Here is an 18,804-nt window from a genome sequence, read left to right as displayed (position 1 = left end):
CTTGGGCCGAAGCCAAGTGTTTCCAGATGGCCATGATAACCAGAAGGCCCTTTGACAACTCACTACAGAGTTTAAAACAAATGGAAGAGAAAGTGCTTAGCTCCTTATTAAGATGGTTTAAGTAGTCAAAGAGTGGCAGCTTTTATCAAGCTTTATGTTGATGCTAGTTTATTGATTCTATCAGCAAAGCTACTCCACATAAGCTGAAAAGTCTCATTAGTAAATCTAATTCCATGATATTCTATCATATTTAGATAACAGCAATACTTGCTAAGAAATGAAACAAAAGTGAGCCAAAAAATACTAACAAATTTCCTTTATATATTGTGTAGGATAGTCATTTTTAATAAGCTTTAAATTGTCTGAGATACAAATCAGTGCACATATATCCACATATAAGATAAATCCGTAGAGAGTTTAAACAATGCATAGTTTATATGTGTGAGGAATGAATGTAGTCAAATAAATACATTATATATATTTTTATAAGAAAGAGGACAAGGTAAAGTTACAGTGGAAGGACAATCACCCAAAAACAGAGTTCTCAGAAGAAATCCCCCTGCTGACACCCCAATTTTAAACTTACAATCAAAGAACGATAAAACAGAACCCATGTACAATTACTTTGTCCCCCAAGACCCCAGATTGCAGAAAATACATTATATTTTATTTTCAACTTTTGTACCGAGACAGAAGGAAAAATATGAATATTAAGGGAAGGCAGACATCTCATCTTTGCTCTATATTTAAGGATGAAATATATGGAAATAAATGTAGACAGAAGTTGGAGAGGTAATTCAATGAGCTGATGCACTATTTTTATTCACATAAATGTTGATTGAATCTCCATCACCCTCTGTTCCCCTACACAACTCCAGAGAATCTCCTAGCATGGATGGATGTAGGGCTTAAAAACCACTGTGCATGTCCTCAAACAAAACAAGCTAAACATAAATGTAGCCAGTTCTTTCTTGTTTTGGACTTTTTGAGTCTGTGTGTTTATTTATGGGTCCATGTTTGACAGTACTCTCAGCTTACTCCTACATCAGTGCTCAGGCATAACCTCTGGTGGTACTATGAGAAGCAGTATATGATAGTGATATATGTAAAATATATAGTTTAACCACATGAAGACCGTAAAACTCTCTGGCACCAGGCAGTCAGTTGTTTCCTGATCCATGTAGTAAAGACTGGTGTAAATAAATCAGTTGGTCAATTACTCAGATATAATCAGTAAATTTTAGAAATCTTTTAATATTAGAAAGATAGATATGATCTGAGCATTGCTAAACATAAAAGTAGAAATAATTGGGAAGTTTAGAGTTTGTTAAGTAGATTGCCAACTTGCATTCCTTTTATATCATATGATGTGTTAATAAATAATTGTCTATTATTGATCGTCTGGAATTGGCTTCTTGCATATTTTTTCATTGTTCTTAGTGGTAAGACAAATTTTTATTTCTGTAGGCTATCACTTTTTGTAAGAAAGTTAAATGAAATCACATTGGCTACCCTTTAAATGGGATTAAATGAAAATAATGCTTGGTGCTATGCTCTAGGTTGCTAGATGATATTTGTTACTTGAGCTGTCTTTACTGCCTTGGATTAAAATTACCCTAAGACACCAATTCACTCAAAATATATGGGTAATGTGAGTAAATTTAAGCATATGTTGTGCTTGATTTCTCTAGTGAGGTGCAGTTATCCCTGTGTAAATGAAAACAAGGCACTATAAACTTCTTTTAGTACTACCTGACTAAGTTAAAGAGATTGAGACATGTCTCTACTATGAGATCATAAGTGATATCAATCCTGACTTCATCTTTTCTGAAAGAGATTTTGCCTTCATAAGCTCACTAACTTAATATACAAAGACAATAAATATAATAATGTCTCTAAAATAAATAGATTTTATGAGAAATTAGTAGTCATTAAAATAAATCGAAGGCTTGCACTACTGGTAGGGCACTAGCCTTGCACCCAGCTGACCTGGGTTTGATTTCCAGCACCATATCTGGTCTCCTAAAAAACTGCCAGGAAAAGCCCTGAACATAGCTAAGTGTGCCACCCAACCACCACCTAACTTAAATCACGTTTAAGTCCCAGGTACCTGCATTTTATTTTTAACTTTTTTTTTTACTTTTATCTTCAGTCTACTTAAGAAGCATTCTTTATTGGGGAACAGAAAATCATCGTAAAAGTGTTGAAGGCACAAGCATAGAGTCAGAAAGCAAACTAATAGTAAATGGAATATTTTTGAAGAATAAAATTAAAGGCTTGATCTGTTAAACAAACAAAAAAGAAGCTTTCTTGAAATATACCCACATTTACCTTTTTTCATTAAACAATGTTGCCTGATTATGTTTATGCTTAATGCTTTATAATTTTTCAAATTACTCAAGTAGGCTACTTAATTAAGTGTGCATAGTAACTCATGTCTTACTGAGATTAACTCTATTTTTACTGTTGGTTTATTTTAAATTTTGTAACAGGGGATTTTTTAGAGCAAATCCATATATTTGTATGCAAATTTCAATAATTTATTGTTTCTGGTTTCCTTCTTCTAGTCTGCTCCCAGTTTTCAAGAGGGGTCTATGCTATTTTTGGATTTTATGACAAGAAGTCTGTCAATACCATCACTTCCTTCTGTGGAACTCTCCATGTCTCCTTCATCACGCCCAGCTTCCCAACAGATGGCACACATCCATTTGTCATTCAGATGAGACCTGACCTCAAAGGAGCGCTTCTTAGCTTGATTGAATACTACCAGTGGGACAAGTTTGCATACCTTTATGACAGTGACAGAGGTAAGCAACATCATCCTTGTCTCTTTCTAATGGATTAAATTTATTGCCTGCACTTGATCCATTTATGTGATGCTAACCAACTGCCTAGAAGACATTAAAATTGAAGGGTGAATTTCTTTAGTTCTGCTGTATACATGAATAATGCAACATAAACTTTGAAAAAATGAAACAAATTTAAAATTTGCAGATAGAGATAATTAGCCAGGCCAATGCCCATATGCTTAAATGTAATTTTGAAAGTACCTTCTAGAATTAAAAACCAAGATGGTGAGTAGTCCATAGTGCTGTATCATGAGGTCAAAATTTATGAAGTAGTACTTTGAAAATCGACTTAAGTAAACTCAGGTAACTTAATTAAAATATATCAAATATATACTAATGTTCTTAGATGCAAAAGATTCATCTGGCTGTAAGGTTTTTGTTGTTGTTGTTGTTGTTGTCGTCATTTTTGGGCCACACCCGGCGATGCTCAGAGGTTACTCTGGCTATGTGCTTAGAAATTGCTTTTGGATTGGGGGACCATATTGGTATTGAACTGAGATCCAAACGCCCTACCACTGCGCTACTACTCTGGCCCTGGAAGTATTTTTTTTTAACTTTGTTCAAAAACTGAGCATAAATATCCATAAGTCTACAAAATTTATGATGGTTTTGATTAGTCTGACAGTTGAATAGGAGTTTGGCTAAATTAATGATGTTAATTTTGTGAAGGTGGACATCTTTTGTTGTTATTCTCATATTTCTTTTATTTTTATTTTTTTATTCTTTCTTGTATTCTCATATTTCTTATTGGAATTTTGGTATTATCAGACCTATCATATTCTTATGTCATAGAATAAAAATGTTTTTAACCGCTACTTGTTCTGCATTTTGGTATCAGTGAATTTGTCTACTTCTTAAAAATTCTACAAAGATTTTGTCATGGTCACATATGAGGCTTTCTTGAGAGTATATGTAAACTTAAAAGGTTTAAGGATCATTGTTATAAGAAAACCTAAATGCTCACCTGTATTTCCTTCAACAGCTTGTCTCCTGGAATATTTCAAGATTCAAATAAAAATTTTGAACTCTGTTTTGCTAGAGAGATAGGGCATCTTACCTTGCACCAAGGGCATCCAAGAAGCAAGCCAGCATTCAGTCAATTATCCATTGATCCGTTTGTAGGTATTCTTTGCAGCTCTCTGGAGTGATAAGTCATCATGTGAGGTGTTGGATTCTCTGTTTTCTCAATTCTAGCCCCAGAATGAGGAAACTCAGTGGATAGGTTAGTCAGCTCTATACAAGTCAAATACAAACTGTGTTGCCAAGAACTCTCCTCTGCTTTAAGAATGGAGAACTTACCAAGTTCCACAGGGCAAGAAGAAATAAAACAGAGCCAATTAGTGCAAATATAAACTGGCTGATTCTGAAGCATATTTGTATTAATGTAATATAAAGTTTATAAAATAGAACTTACGTGTAGCTTTTTTCTCTTGCTTTCCCACTAACTTCTTTTAAACTCGGTTAGCATAATAAAATTAGCTTGAGATCTGGGGATTTTCTTACTCGCTTTTTCACCCTTATATCTTTTTGATATGATTTCTTCTATCTTAATAGATTTTATTTCTAGACAGTTATTTTTCATTGTCATCATTCCAGACCTAGGATCTGTCATGTGTTCTTCTCTCATGTCTCCATTTCCATGTTATTTCTTTTTGATTAATTTCCCACAAAGTAGCCAGAAACTTTATATTTGTTGAATGGCTTTCTAAATGCATATTGTCTAGCTTTAAATAATGACTTCTCATTATAGTGACAAAAATTTAAACATTTTTTAACTTGACTATTGGATTTTATAAGATTTAGTTCCTGCCACAATTTACAGCTGCCCTGCTCATTGACTAAGTCAAATCCATCTAATTTTATTTCAATTTTTAAAAGGAGTTAAACCAAATTCTCTTTTAATCACTGTATGTAACTTCATTTACTTCACCCTTTTTTTTCAGTTTTTATAGCATATCGATGAGATGCAGCTTTACTGTTATCTTCTTCTCCTGCAGTCTTTACTTTTTTGAGTCAGTAGTAATTTTTCTACTCCTCACAAGTTAAGTTAATCACGTTATTGATTCTTTCACTTAAAAAGTGTAATTGAATAGATTCTATTATGTTCAAAGGATTGCTTAATTTGGGGGGAAGGTTGGTTAACTAGGAGAGGTTACCTCCTGCCTCCTAGTTCAGATATCAGCCTGGCAATGGTCAAGGAATTTGTATAGGGTTAGGAATCAAAATAAGCTTGGACACATATAAGGCAGACCTCAATCTTGTACTGTCTCTCTAGCCTTCAAAGATTATTTAAAGTCACTGGCTGTGTAATATGTTTTTCTTTAATTTTTAAGATATGACTACAGCCTCAAGAAGGCAATGCCCAGCTTGTAGTTAGAATTCCTAGGGGCTGGAAAGGTGGCTATAGAGGTAAGGTGTCTGAACCTTGCAAGCACGAGCCAAGGAACAGACCGTGGTTTGATCCCCAAGCATCCCATATGGTCCCCCCAAGCCAGGAGTGATTTCTGAGCGCATAGTCGGGAGTAACCCCTGAGCGCCAAACGGGTGTGGCCCAAAAACCAAAAAAAAAAAAAAAAGAATTTCTAGAAATGCATCTCTAAGATGTTCTCTTAAAATAATGCTGAAGAGAGCTAATGTTAAATATCAAACACTGAGATATTATCTCACAACAGTGAAACTTGCACATAGCATAAAGGACAAAAACATTTAGTTTGGCATGGATGTGGGATAAAAAAAAAAAACCAATTCATCAGTGAAAATTTAGACTAGTCCAACCTTTTTATGTAAAACAATATGGACACTAGAATTGAAAACTAGGAATTGAACTCAACAACTCCATTTTTTGGTATCTATCCCCAAGAGTTCAAACACTATCAAAAAGATAATTGCATCCCTATGTTCACTGCAGAACTATTCACAATAGCCAAAATCTGGAAACAGCCCAGATATGTAAGAATGGATTGCCAGATAAAGAAACTATGGTTCATTACACAATGGAATACTACTTGGCCCTAAGAAAAGATGAATCATGAAGTTTGTCCCTATGTGAATGAATCTGGATATTATCATGCTATTTTATTACTTGAGAGGGGCTTGAAAGAATATGAATTCTCTCTTATTATAAAGAAACATGGTAAGGGAATAACAGGTGCAAAAAATAATATGAGAACTGGTTCTAATCAAAAGCTCATCACTGGGGTGGGGGATGAAGGATGGCACTAGAATAGTAGTGGAGGGAATTGGACAGACATTGTGGAGGTTATAGTGATGACATTTTATTTTATTTTATTTTTATTATAAAGCCTTTATTTAGACAGTTATTACAAACATGTTTGTAGTTTGGTTTCAATAATGATGCCATTTAATGTATGAAACCATACCCATAATATTTTTTATAAACCAGGATTACAAAAATAAAATAAAATGCGAAAACTATCCAATCTTAATAGTAAATGAGTATCTTTTAGAATCTAAATCTTTAGGCTCAAACTTTTGCTCATTAAACTAAAAATGAAAAAAATTATCTTCACTGAATGACAAGGTTTTGGTTGAGGACATACTGCACCTCTGCAAAGACTTCCTGTCATTGATAAAAACTTTAGAAAAAACTCAAGAACAGCAGTTGACATAAATAGAAAAAAAGAGAAATTCTAGTATTTGAAGAGAAATGCTGAAGAAAGACGATCTTTGTGAATCATGAGGTGAAGGTGAATGGACTTGTGTATTTGTGAGAAGAAACTGTAGTGTATTTAAAAGCTTTTTTCTAATATTTTAAAACAATGAATGAAATGAAAGTGATGAAATAACTTTAGCTATCAAATTATATGAATTTATTTGAAATCAAATGTGTATTTTATGGAAAGAATACTAGGATTATATGGTTAAGAAATTGCATGGTAAAGCCATACTTAACCTATGAATAATTTTCAAAAATTTGTCAAATACTGTTTATGTTTTATTGGAAGAGCTTTACATTTACGTTTTATCTGAAAGGTTTTATAGATAATTGTATAGTTCTTGTAACATTGGCATAAGATTTACCTTTATGTAATGTTTTACTTTTCTCATAAAAATAAGATGTTTCTTATCTTATTTTTTTGAATTAAAAACTTAATTTTTATGTTTGTCCTCATATTACATTTTTTGAAGTTTATTCATGCATCCATATTAGGACCTGGTTTGCTTATTTTGGTTACAAACCCATTTCTCTTAGATCAAGTGAGTATCTGATTATTTTAATAATATGTAATATGAGATATTTTATAATATAAATGCTTATAAAATAATAGTAATTAATATTAATAAAAATAAATTTATTTTGGGGGATCAGACAATGAGTAAGGGGTTAAGGTACATACAACTTTGCATACTGGTTTGTAACCTGAGCACCACATGATCTATAAACATTATGGATTTTATATCTGGAGACCTTAAACAGTTCTGGCATGTCCATATAGGTAATACCCACCACAATGGGCCATGCTTCAACATATACTCTGGTCCTTATATTATATTACACTTTTGTCCCTATTAGCTGGGATTCATGAATGGCATTTCTAGTCTCCTGATCAATGTTTTGAAATCTCCATCCCCCCCAAAATAAGTAAAAACTTTAAATTATAAACATTTTTTTGGAGGAGCTCTGCTCAGGAGTTACTCCTGGTGGTATTCAGGGGACTATATGAGATGGCAGGGATCAAACTTGAGTCAGCCATGTACAATGAAAACTGCTGACTCACCATACTAGCACTCCAGTCTCCTAAATTATATTTAAAAATCTCAATTTATACCTGAATTTATTTAAAACTATTTGGTTTGTTCTTACGCCACTGTTTTTATGTTCTTGAAAGCACAAGGGAAGCATCCCTGGCAATACTCTCTGGGGCATGGTGGACAGAATCCAATCCAGGCCATACCTCATGCACAACATGTGTTCCACAACTTGAGCCGTAGCTTTAGCCCTTCACATTGTTTTGAATATGTTTTTCATTCAACTTTTTAATAATCTTGACAATTTTTAGAAGTATGAATTAGTAGTTGATTTTATTTGTATATGTGTATATATGCTGTGAATGCTGTAGCTATATCTATGAAATAACTCAAAAGTTCTACATGGAATATGAGTCACGTAGAAATTTAGAGAACATTTCTAAACTATTTCTAAGCAATGCTCTTAACAAAAACTTGCAAATAAACTTTCACTGTGTCCAATTATCCACTCAAAAGCTGAACAAAAAGCCAAGGATATCTATCCTCTTGGTAATAAAGACATCAGGTACTACATCCTGAGCTTGCTGGTAAACATTTTTGACAATCAAGAGTTACCAATGTGACAAATACTAGACATGATTATTTGCTGTTATGCTCTCCAGCTCTGCTAGTGTCTTCATTTCATCCAACATGCATGCCAACAACCTGCCACTTTCTAATGACATAGTACCTTTTCTAAAGGTCACATATTATTACTTCATGGAAAGTAGGTACATAGATTTTTAATGCAATTTGAAGTATGGAATAGTGGGGTTTGCTATGTTAATGTGTTAAAATATAGTTTTACCTTTGTATCTATTTACTGAATTTGAGCCAAAACTTCATCAAATTATAATTAAGATAAAACATTTCAATAAATAAAAAGTAAAAACAGAAAACATGTTTTAAATCCTTCCTTTAACCCCTAAAGGAAAAGCATGTTCCAAGAAGACATCATGCATAGGATAAAAAATCATCCAGATTATGAATTTCTTTTCAAAATATTCTAGATGGAAATATAGGTTAATCTAATCTGGCCTAGGTTTGCTGCCATGTTTTAGACATGATAAATATTCATTTCTATGACTGAAAGATAATAAGGCAGTGAATTGTAAATGGAACAAAGAAATATTTTTAAGAAGAAAAACATTGAATAAATCATACATATTTTTAGTAATCAGCTTTATCTATCCATTGTGTGCAAAGTAAACACAAATTTATTGGTTTTGAGACTGATAGCTTTTCAATAACTTTCTTACAATAATATTAATACTGGATCATAATAAGATTGTGAACTACTTTTACTAATACTTTGAGAGATGTTGAGATAAATCACATTTCAAAATTGGTCAAGAATTGGGGCCGGTGATGTGCCGCTAGAGGTAAGGTGTCAGCCTTGCAAGTGCTAGCCAAGGAATGGACCGCTGTTTGATCCCCCGGCGTGTCATATGGTCCCCCCAAGCCAAGTGTGATTTCTGAGCGCTTAGCCAGGAGTAACCCCTGAGCATCAAAACGGGTGTGGCCCAAAAAAACCTCCCAAAAAATTGGTCAATAATTAATGCAATTCAATGATTCATCTGAATAATAATTATCAGAGAATGATTAATATTCATAATTTTAGCTAGAGCATGAGAATGCAGTAGAATTTAGGATTTAAATTTGAGTCATTGGGCCGTAGAGATAGCATGGAGGTAAGGCATTTGCCTCACATGCAGAAGGTGGGTGGTTCAAATCCCGGCGTCCCATATGGTCCCCTGAGCCTGCCAGGAGCGATTTCTGAGTGTGAAGCCAGGAGTAACCCCTGAGTGCTGCCGCGTGTGACCCAAAAACAAAACCAAAAACATTTTTTTGACTCATAATATTATTTGAATTTTTGGACTGTCCTGTATTTGTATTTAAATTTTGTATAGTATTTTATATTGAGATGCCTACTAAAATATTTTCTTTGATATAAAAAATATATGAGAAATGAACTTCTTTTATGAATGTTCAATATCCTGAAATAAAGTATTATCTTAAGATTGAATGCCTAGTACTGATAAATAACTTTAAATAAACCAATACCAAATACTATTGTTCAAATCTATATATATTCTGAATCCAGGGATCAATTTACACAGTAATATATTTCTATTTTAAACTGTATAGAATAAGCAAAGAGACTTAACTCAAGCAATAATTTTTCCTAATTAGAATGTTGTACAGAGCACATACATTTATTTTATGTTCAATCTAATTTTACATCATTGTTGTAAGATGCATTTTATTTTTGTTTTTTTGGCCACACCCGTTAGATGCTCAGGGATTACGCCTCGCTAAGAGCTCAGAAATTGCCCCTGGCTGGGGGGACCATATGGGGCGCCGCGGTCCTTCCTTGGCTAGCACCTGCAAGGCAGACACCTTACATCTAGCGCCACCTCACCAGCTAACAAAAACATATTAACTCAAGAAAATGCACTTATGTCCACTGTAGTCTTAGTACTATAATATCCCAAATTTTAAACAACAAATGCTTGGATAAAGAAGCTTTGGTATAGGTGAACAATAGAATACTACACAACCATAAGAAAAGATGAAATTATACTTTACTTAAATATTAAACTTTTAGATAAAACTAATTAGACTCACCAGTATAGAAAAACTGAAAACTCCAATCCTGTTCTGATTCACCAGCAGGTATATAAGGATTATCAGACACCGACCTTTTTTATTTCTGGATGCATATTGTTTCCCCTACCCTCCACTACATCTTCACAATCTTCTCAAAGAATAAAATTTCAAAATATTCTATATTTTATGAATATAAAATAAATGCTTTGTATGGCCATTTAGTATCTGAATTTAGCACCTGGACTTCAATGATGTTTACTTTCAAGTACAAACTTTTTTTTTATTAATATCTTTATTTAAGCACCATGATTACAAACATTTTGTAGTTGGGTTTCAGTGATAAAAAATACACCACTCTTCACCAGTGCAACTTTCCTACCACCAGTGCCCCCAGCTCCTTCCTCCCTTTTTGTCTTCTAGGCAAGCATTCTATTTCTCTCATTCACTTCCATTGTCATGATAGTTATTAGTGTAGTTATTTCTCTAACTATATTTACTAATCTTTGTGGTAAGCTTCATATCTTGAGCTGGTCCTTTCAAACCTCATCTTTATTATCTCTAGGTATTATTACCATACTATCTTTTATTTTTTATATCCCACAGATGGCACACAATAATCTTAACTTAGTTTTATTAATGATCATCATAAGAGCAATACTGTTTTATTTATATCATTTTGCCCATCACAACTATTTTTAAAGTTAAATAATATTGATTATGACTAGTGTTTTAACTAATATATTGTCTCTTCAGACTGTGCATTATCATATTTCTGCCAAAATCTAAATATTCATCCACTACCACCAAACTATGAAATTCCTTTAATTGTCAAAATTGAACTTCTTTTGATCCTTTTTCTTACATTCACTCTATAACCCCAGTACTAAATTTTCTTAATCTATGGCCTCGCTCCATTTCTCATTTTATCTATACCATTGATTTGCTTCCCTATTGCCAGTATATATGATACAGATTTATTGTAACAATACCATTTTAATATATGCAGATATATCAACATGTCTTTTTAAAAGGATAATTGTTTCATTTTAAACATTACCTGATATAATTATCATTTAGATGTCATCTATGCCATATTTATCATATGATATATAACTATCATATGTTATATGTAACATGTTATATATCAAGAGATATATACATGTTAGTAATAATAATTTGTTTTTTATCATCTGTGTTTCCTCCTATATTTTATTTTATTTTAATCAAGGGTGAAAGTATGGTCCACATAATGCAATCGGTTAATATATATCTCAAAATTTTATATTGTTATTAAGAGTTTTACCAGACTGGTCATTGATTACAATGTATGGTGTTTAGAAATGATTTTGTGCCTTACAAATAGCTAATTTTGATGATGAGATGCATTTATTTTATTTTATTTATTTTATTTTCGGCTTTGTGCTTACCAAACTGTTATTGTCAGGGTTTCATGCATAAAACTTTGCAGGACAAAACCCCATTCATAGTCACAGTGCTCATTCCCTTCTCCATTGGACCTCTTGTCCCTCTCAACCCCAACCTCATGATATAGAAACTATCTACAGAATTCCTACAGAATACCACATCTCAGTTTCTACTGACCATGGGAATTTGTTATGACCCCATGATGTTTCTTTATAACCAGAACCTGAGAGATATGTCCCTCTCTTATAAACTAACTTTACATAGTATGATATTCTCCAAATCAATCCCCATACCAGAAAACTGTATAATTTCATTTCTTAAAGCTAAGTAGTACTCCACTGTATATATGTTTATGTTTTTGAATATTGCCTACGTAGTCAATTTTCCTTTCTGAGGCTCTTAACTTCTGATTGTCTAAGCAACAGTTGATGGTTATCCTCATACATTTATTTATTAACTGCTATAAGAATGTTATATTTTTATAATCTTCACAACAGTGCATGGGGGTTGCTGCCATTCACAGAGGAAGATGACTGTAAGGACCTTAATATTGGGGTCCATTGATGTGGTGCTACTCTAGTGAGCAGTACTAGGAGCCACCAGGACCACACCCCACATTGCTAGGGCTATGTTTTCTTTTTGTGTTTGTTTTGGAGCTACATCCAGAAGCAATCAGCATTTGTTTTTGTTTTGCACTCAGGAATCACTACTTGTAGACTCAGAGGCCCATCTGTGGTGCTGAGGAGAAACATGTATGCCTCAAGGTTGGGCACTAGGCTGCATGCCAGTCAAGTGCCCAACTGTCTGTACTATTGCTCAGGTCTAGTTAAATAGACTTTTATATATCACTTTAGATTTGTGGATATTTAAAATATTTTATATATTTAAAATTTATTTTAGTTCTTTTTTTGTTCATATTCAAATTCCCTGACTTTTACTTAATCAGCATTCTTCTTTTGGGGGGTGGTCACACTTGGCAGCACTCAGGGGTTACTCCTGGCTCTGCACTCAGAAATTGCTCCTGGCAGGCTTGGTGGACCATATGGGTGCCGGGAATCAAACCATCATCCGTCCTGGATCAGTTACGTGCAAGACAAATACCCTAACACTGTGCTATCTCGCTGGCCCTAGATTGTTTCTTAAACTTTTATTTTCCTCAGGGTTTATTTTGGCTCAAAACTAAGAAATTTTTCCTTTGCTTTTGGAGGACCAGTCATTGAACTCAGGTCAAATGTATGTGAGGCAAGATCCCAATCTGCTATATTATCTCTCCAGTCCAACTCCTGAACTCTTTGACACAATATAATGAAAAAGCTTCCTTCTTTGGTATTACAAGTTTTCTATGTACCTACTTCTAGGTACTGTTTCTGGGTCATTACAAAAATGAGATTTTAAATGTCATTTTGCATACTGAAATGCTCGATCACAAATATTGGCTATGTATTTTGTTATAGAAATTAGACTAAAATAAAATGTAACATATCAAAAATCTATAGAGAGATGCATTATAGTAAGAAACTTTTGTAGAAAAGAGATCATACTCTGGCTATGAATTCAATTGTTTTTGGATTGAGGAAGATAAGTTGATGAGTCCAAGTTCTTTGAATTGTGTAGTTTATTAAATTATTAGCAGAGATAATGAATTTGGATGGGTTATCAAGAGGAAAGTGATGTACACAAATATTTATGTGCTAATTTTCCAAGTGCTAAATGCAAATTTAACTTTAGTAAATCTAAAAACTTTAGTCAAGCGGTTTTTCTTCGCAGTACTACATTTTAGATAATCTATGGACAATTAAAAATAAACTTTAATAGTTATATGATGCTTTAAGCTAAGTTACTGATACACAGCAACATATTCTAACTTTTAAAATTTAAACAAGTCCAAAAAATTTATGGTAGAAAACTGAATGTTGGCATTTTGGTAATCCTGAGACATTTAGTTTTTTTTTTGTTTTGTTTGTTTTTTGGGGCCACACCCGTTTGATGCTCAGGAGTTACTCCTGGCTAAGCGCTCAGAAATGCCCCTGGCTTGGGGGGACTGTATAGGACACCAGGGATTGAACCGTGGTCCTTCCTGGCTAGCGATTGCAAGGCAGACACCTTACCTCTAGCGCCACCTTGCCGGCCCCGACATTTAGTTTTGTGTTGGCAACCATTACCCCAAGTAATATAACAGCAGAATGGGAAAGAAAAAAATGTTGACAAGAAAACAAAGTCAGAATGTAGAGTAATCTCATGTATATTATTAGCTACTATACTCACAAAGCTTATTGTTGAATATTTAATAAATCTTTTAAAATATTAAAAATAAATGATAGAAAATTGAATAAATGAAACATTTTCCATTCTATGAAATAGTTATTGGAATCTTTTGATTTCACTTAAACCATAGACATGAAGGACATTATACTACATAAATATTTATAAGGAGACACCTGAAGTAGTTGAAAAGTAAAGACAAACAGTATTTCCCTCAAACTATAATTTGCTTGATCAATTTAATTCTGTTTGATGTTAAGAAGGTAGCTGTTAATGTTTCTGTTTCTATATCTATTATCTATACATCATCAAAATATCTTTTGGGATGCATTACTGTTCCTGAGGTTACACAAAAATGTTATCCAGAAATGTATAGTCATTATCAATTTTGCAACACAATTCTGAGTTATCTTTATCCATCTTAGGCTTATCAACACTGCAAGCTGTGCTGGATTCGGCTGCTGAAAAGAAATGGCAAGTGACTGCTATCAATGTGGGAAATATTAACAATGACAAGAAAGACGAGACCTACCGATCACTTTTTCAAGATCTGGAGTTAAAAAAGGAACGACGCGTAATACTGGACTGTGAACGGGATAAAGTCAACGACATTGTAGATCAGGTTTGCTGCTATCTGTTTGCTAATGACACTAAATATAGGAGAGGGCCATGTCAGCATTTGCTATGAGTATTTGTGTGAGGTGCTTGAACAGCAGTTTTAACATTATGGTTTGTGTAGGGTGCAGTGAAGATCATCAATTAAATGATCTCTGGCTTCACTTGCAATAACAGATGGTTTTCAATAATGCTGACACATAGTAATTATATTCAATATAAAAATCTTGACTCATGGGCCCGGAGAGATAGCACACAAGCGTTTGCCTTGCAAGCAGCCCATTCAGGACCTAAGGTGGTTGGTTCGAATCCCGGTGTCCCATATGGTCTCCCGTGCCTGCCAGGAGCTATTTTTGAGCAGACAGCCAGGAGTAACCCCTGAGCACCGCCGGGTGTGGCCCAAAACAAACAAACAAACAAAAAAAATCTTGACTCATGTTGGCATTTGTTGACTCTTGATATTTGAACTTGATATTTGAAAATAGCAGCTTTAGTTCAGTCAAGGTATTTTGTGAGGATGATATAGACATATATTAAGGGAAAATGTGTCTGTGTCCCAAGACAAAAGTGGGTCATAAGGAAATTTATGAGTTGTCTGGTGACTAAATGATCACTTCAACCATAAATTTTAGGTGCCAAATACTGAGTACAACAGTTTGAGTGCTTGCCTTGCAGTGTGTCCAGCACCAATAAGAACACTTCACATTTTGGCTTCCCAAGCAGCACTGTGATATTCTAAGAGACATCAAGATCACTGGTTGTAGACTTAGATGCCTCTTAGTACCTCCTAGGTGACCCTGTAGGGCTACCCTGCATACACCTTATCATTGAGTCTGCAGAAAATACTGGGAAAGGTCCCAATGCTTTGGAGCACTTGGTACCTGACTTCTAGTTAAATCAAATATAATGAGTCACATATATAGTTTTCTAAGAAGCAATTTTTCTTTTCTCCCTCCTACTATGTAGTTTGGTGTCACTCTGAAATGCTTAATCTAAAATTCAAATGACACACATTTAGACTGTATTTACTTTTTTGTAAGTAAATCAAATATATTTATCTGGATAGTTGTAAAGAGTAACAGGATACCAGAGATAAGGATGTTGAATCATTTCTTATACTATCTTGCTTTTATTTAAGATATATTAAGATAAGATAGTCATGTTGCAATATACAAATGATAGAAACTAATCCTCTAAAACACTATTTTAAAGCTTTAATAAAAAAAGTTCAGGGATTATGGTAATTTACTAGTAAATTTTTCTTACTCTACACTTCTTTTTAAAGCTTATTTGTGTATCTGTATTACATAAATGTATATATGTATAATATATGTATACAAATGTATATTTATGTATGTATGTATAATACATACAATTATTATGGTAGTTGGTATTTCTTTAAAATAATATATAAATAGGAGAAAAATTATTTGGTCAAGTATGCATTTCTTGGCCTTTCTAGACCTCAAAAGCAAATTTAATTTACTAGTTTGTATAATACAAAGCATTTTTAAAACAAATCTGTTGATTAAACATTAATTGATATGAAATATAGACTCTAAGACATGCAAAATGGATCTCCTGCAAAACATTTAATGAAAGATTAGTGTGTTATAAGGCAGAATATATGTTGTGTGTCAGAGAGCTAAGCATTTTATTGAAAAATCTTGATTCCTACCTTAGGAGCTAAGAGTACAAATTGTTTTTAACCTGAAACAGTCTTGTTCAGGTGGACTTCAATAACTCAATGTGGACCTCAATAACTTATTTAAATTTTATTGGAGATTTTCATTAAAACAGAATTTTAATAATAGTAATTAGACTGCTTTAAACTTTTAAGTGAATGCCTGCTAAAGACTAATTATTTAGTCATTGACAGACTAGAGTAAAGGAAGTACAAGAGAAAACTGGAAAGATAGAAAATATGATATTTAGAAACAAATATATGGTCCTAATTAAATAAACAATCAGGACATTATCTTTCAAAGATTATAGTATTTTACAAACATTTTATGTATTTTTATAAAGTACACTTGAATATTTTAAATGGGTGATTTTTGCATTGAATATTTACTCAGGATATTTTCTAGAATGAGGGATACCTTCCATCCCCCCCAAATGATAATAAAAGGTGGTGTCTGTATATTCTGAACTCATCATTTAGAGAGATGATGTATAATAATATTATGTTATAGTTCAATGTAATCTAAGAACACATTGGAGGGATGAATAGCAACAGGATTGAATGAGTTGTCCAGTCATTATATGCTACTCTATGAAGGTTTCCTTTGCCGATTTAGATTCATTCATTTATTCCTTCAATACATTTCCCCAAATGTTTAATGTTTAGTGAACAGACATGGCACAAAATCAAAGAAAATAATGTTAACCACAATAAGCAATGTCATACCATTGTGAATATATCTGTGATGTACTTCCTGGAATTTATGTCTAACTCTGACAATGATGATATTAAGATATAAAGAATAAATTATTATGATAAGGAGTTACATTAGAAAATAATGATATTGGACCTGGTATAATTCTTCCAAAGACTAGAGTTTAAAAACTAAAATTGAAAATATATTGAAATGTATTTTTAATGTAAGAAACACTACTTATTTAATCTAATAAAACTTGGAAGGTACCAGGCATGAATAAAGTATTTTTAGCTTAAAAATGACAATGGAATGAAAAGTTTAGACTATAAATATTGTTGCCAGTTTACAAAGCTTTTGAATCTCTCAGTTCTAGCTATTGTTGTGGAAGGAAAAAACTCAGGAAACCAGACAGTTAGTATAGAGATTAAGTGCTTGCTTTGTAGGTTGTCAACCTACTTTGACCACAGGCACTGTGTATTGTTCCATGAATCCTGACAAGGGAGGCCATAAAAGCAAGCAAACTTAAAGGACTCAGTATTCTAAATGATTTAGATATTACCATATTTTCATTTGTAGTGCAATATTGACAGTTACACAGCTAGAATATCTGTCATTAATTTTTACAGAAAAGTAGGGTTATTGGGGCTGGAGTGGTGGCATAGCAGTAGGACGTTTGCCTTGTATGCAGCTGCCCTAGGATAGACTGCAGTTTGATCCCAGGCATCCCATATGGTCTCCAAGCCAGGAGTGATTTCTGAGTACATAACCAGGCATAACCCCTGAGTGTCACTGGATGTGACACAAAAACCAAAAACCAAAAAAAAAAAAAAAAAAAAAAAAAAAGTAGGGTTATTGAATTTAGAATTTTTATCTCCTTTCATGGTCACTAATCTCAAATTGTGACTAATTGACAATATTGTTTATATGATTTTTATGTAATTTTCTGAAATCAAGCATAAAGTAGAATATATAATAAAGAATAAATTCGAATTAATTGTAAGCAGAAATAAGAGGGACATAATGTAGTCAATTAAACTAAAACTAATACACTTATCTTGTAAATGTACTTTTTTCACTGCTGAAGCCTCATACAACAACTGCAAAGAACTGATTTTTTCAAATCCTCCTTCAGAAATTTTAATTTCTTAAACAAGGTAATTTAGCTGCATTACATAGATTATGTTATAGGGAAGTCTAAATCCTAACTTCACTTCCCTGCATTTATGCTTCATCTAAAAGTAGCATCAGGTAGATGCTACTGAAGTTCTGACTTTGCTCTTAAACTAAGCATATTGCTTTGGAGCATTTCATTTATTCTAGAAAGAGAAAAACTTAATGAAGAATTCTCTTAGAGAGAAAAATTTGTCCTAATATTATTTGACCTTAAAAGTTAGAGGGGCACTAGCTATAGCACAGTGATAGGGCATTTGCTTGCATGCAGCTGACCAAAGAAAGAACCTAGGTTCAATTCCCAGCATTCCATATGGTCCCCCCAAGCCAAGAGCGATTTCTAAGCTCATAGCCTGAGCATTACCGGGTGTGGCCCAAAAACAAACCAACCAAACAAACAAACAAAAAAGTTAGTTAGATGAAGGACATCACAATTGAATGAATTTTTTTAGTAGAGAAAACCATATATGAGGTCAGATCTATGGAAACTTTAGTATGTAGCTAAACTAGAGGTTTCTGTGGTTGAACTTTGCAGCATATTAAAGACTTTGTTTACTATACAAAGTAATGGGGAGTCACCCACAACATTTAATATGAATATAAGTTAATATAATATTTGTGTTCTGGTAACTATATAAAACCTAGCATTTTATGCCTTCCATTAATATGATGTCTCAAATTGGAAGTTGCTCTTGAATATATTGTACCTGAACTTTAATATATCAATTTTACCATTTTCTATC

The 18,804-nt window shown here is 33.2% G+C and overlaps 1 protein-coding gene across 4 annotated transcripts in view; it reads left to right on the top strand.

The window, feature by feature from the left end:
• GRIA2 (glutamate ionotropic receptor AMPA type subunit 2) overlaps positions 1 to 18,804 on the top strand; it is a 128,482-nt gene that overhangs the window by 62,467 nt on the left and 47,211 nt on the right. For all 4 annotated transcript variants that reach the window (XM_049769594.1, XM_049769592.1, XM_049769591.1 and 1 more), the window contains exons 3-4: positions 2,568 to 2,807; positions 14,321 to 14,517. In XM_049769594.1, the coding sequence (XP_049625551.1) occupies positions 2,568 to 2,807; positions 14,321 to 14,517 (437 nt within the window). The remainder of the gene's footprint in view (positions 1 to 2,567; positions 2,808 to 14,320; positions 14,518 to 18,804) is intronic.

Source organism: Suncus etruscus, chromosome 3, assembly GCF_024139225.1.
Source record: "Suncus etruscus isolate mSunEtr1 chromosome 3, mSunEtr1.pri.cur, whole genome shotgun sequence".
In the NCBI taxonomy this organism is placed as follows: Eukaryota; Metazoa; Chordata; class Mammalia; order Eulipotyphla; family Soricidae; genus Suncus; species Suncus etruscus.
This window is presented reverse-complemented; position numbering and strand designations above follow the sequence as displayed.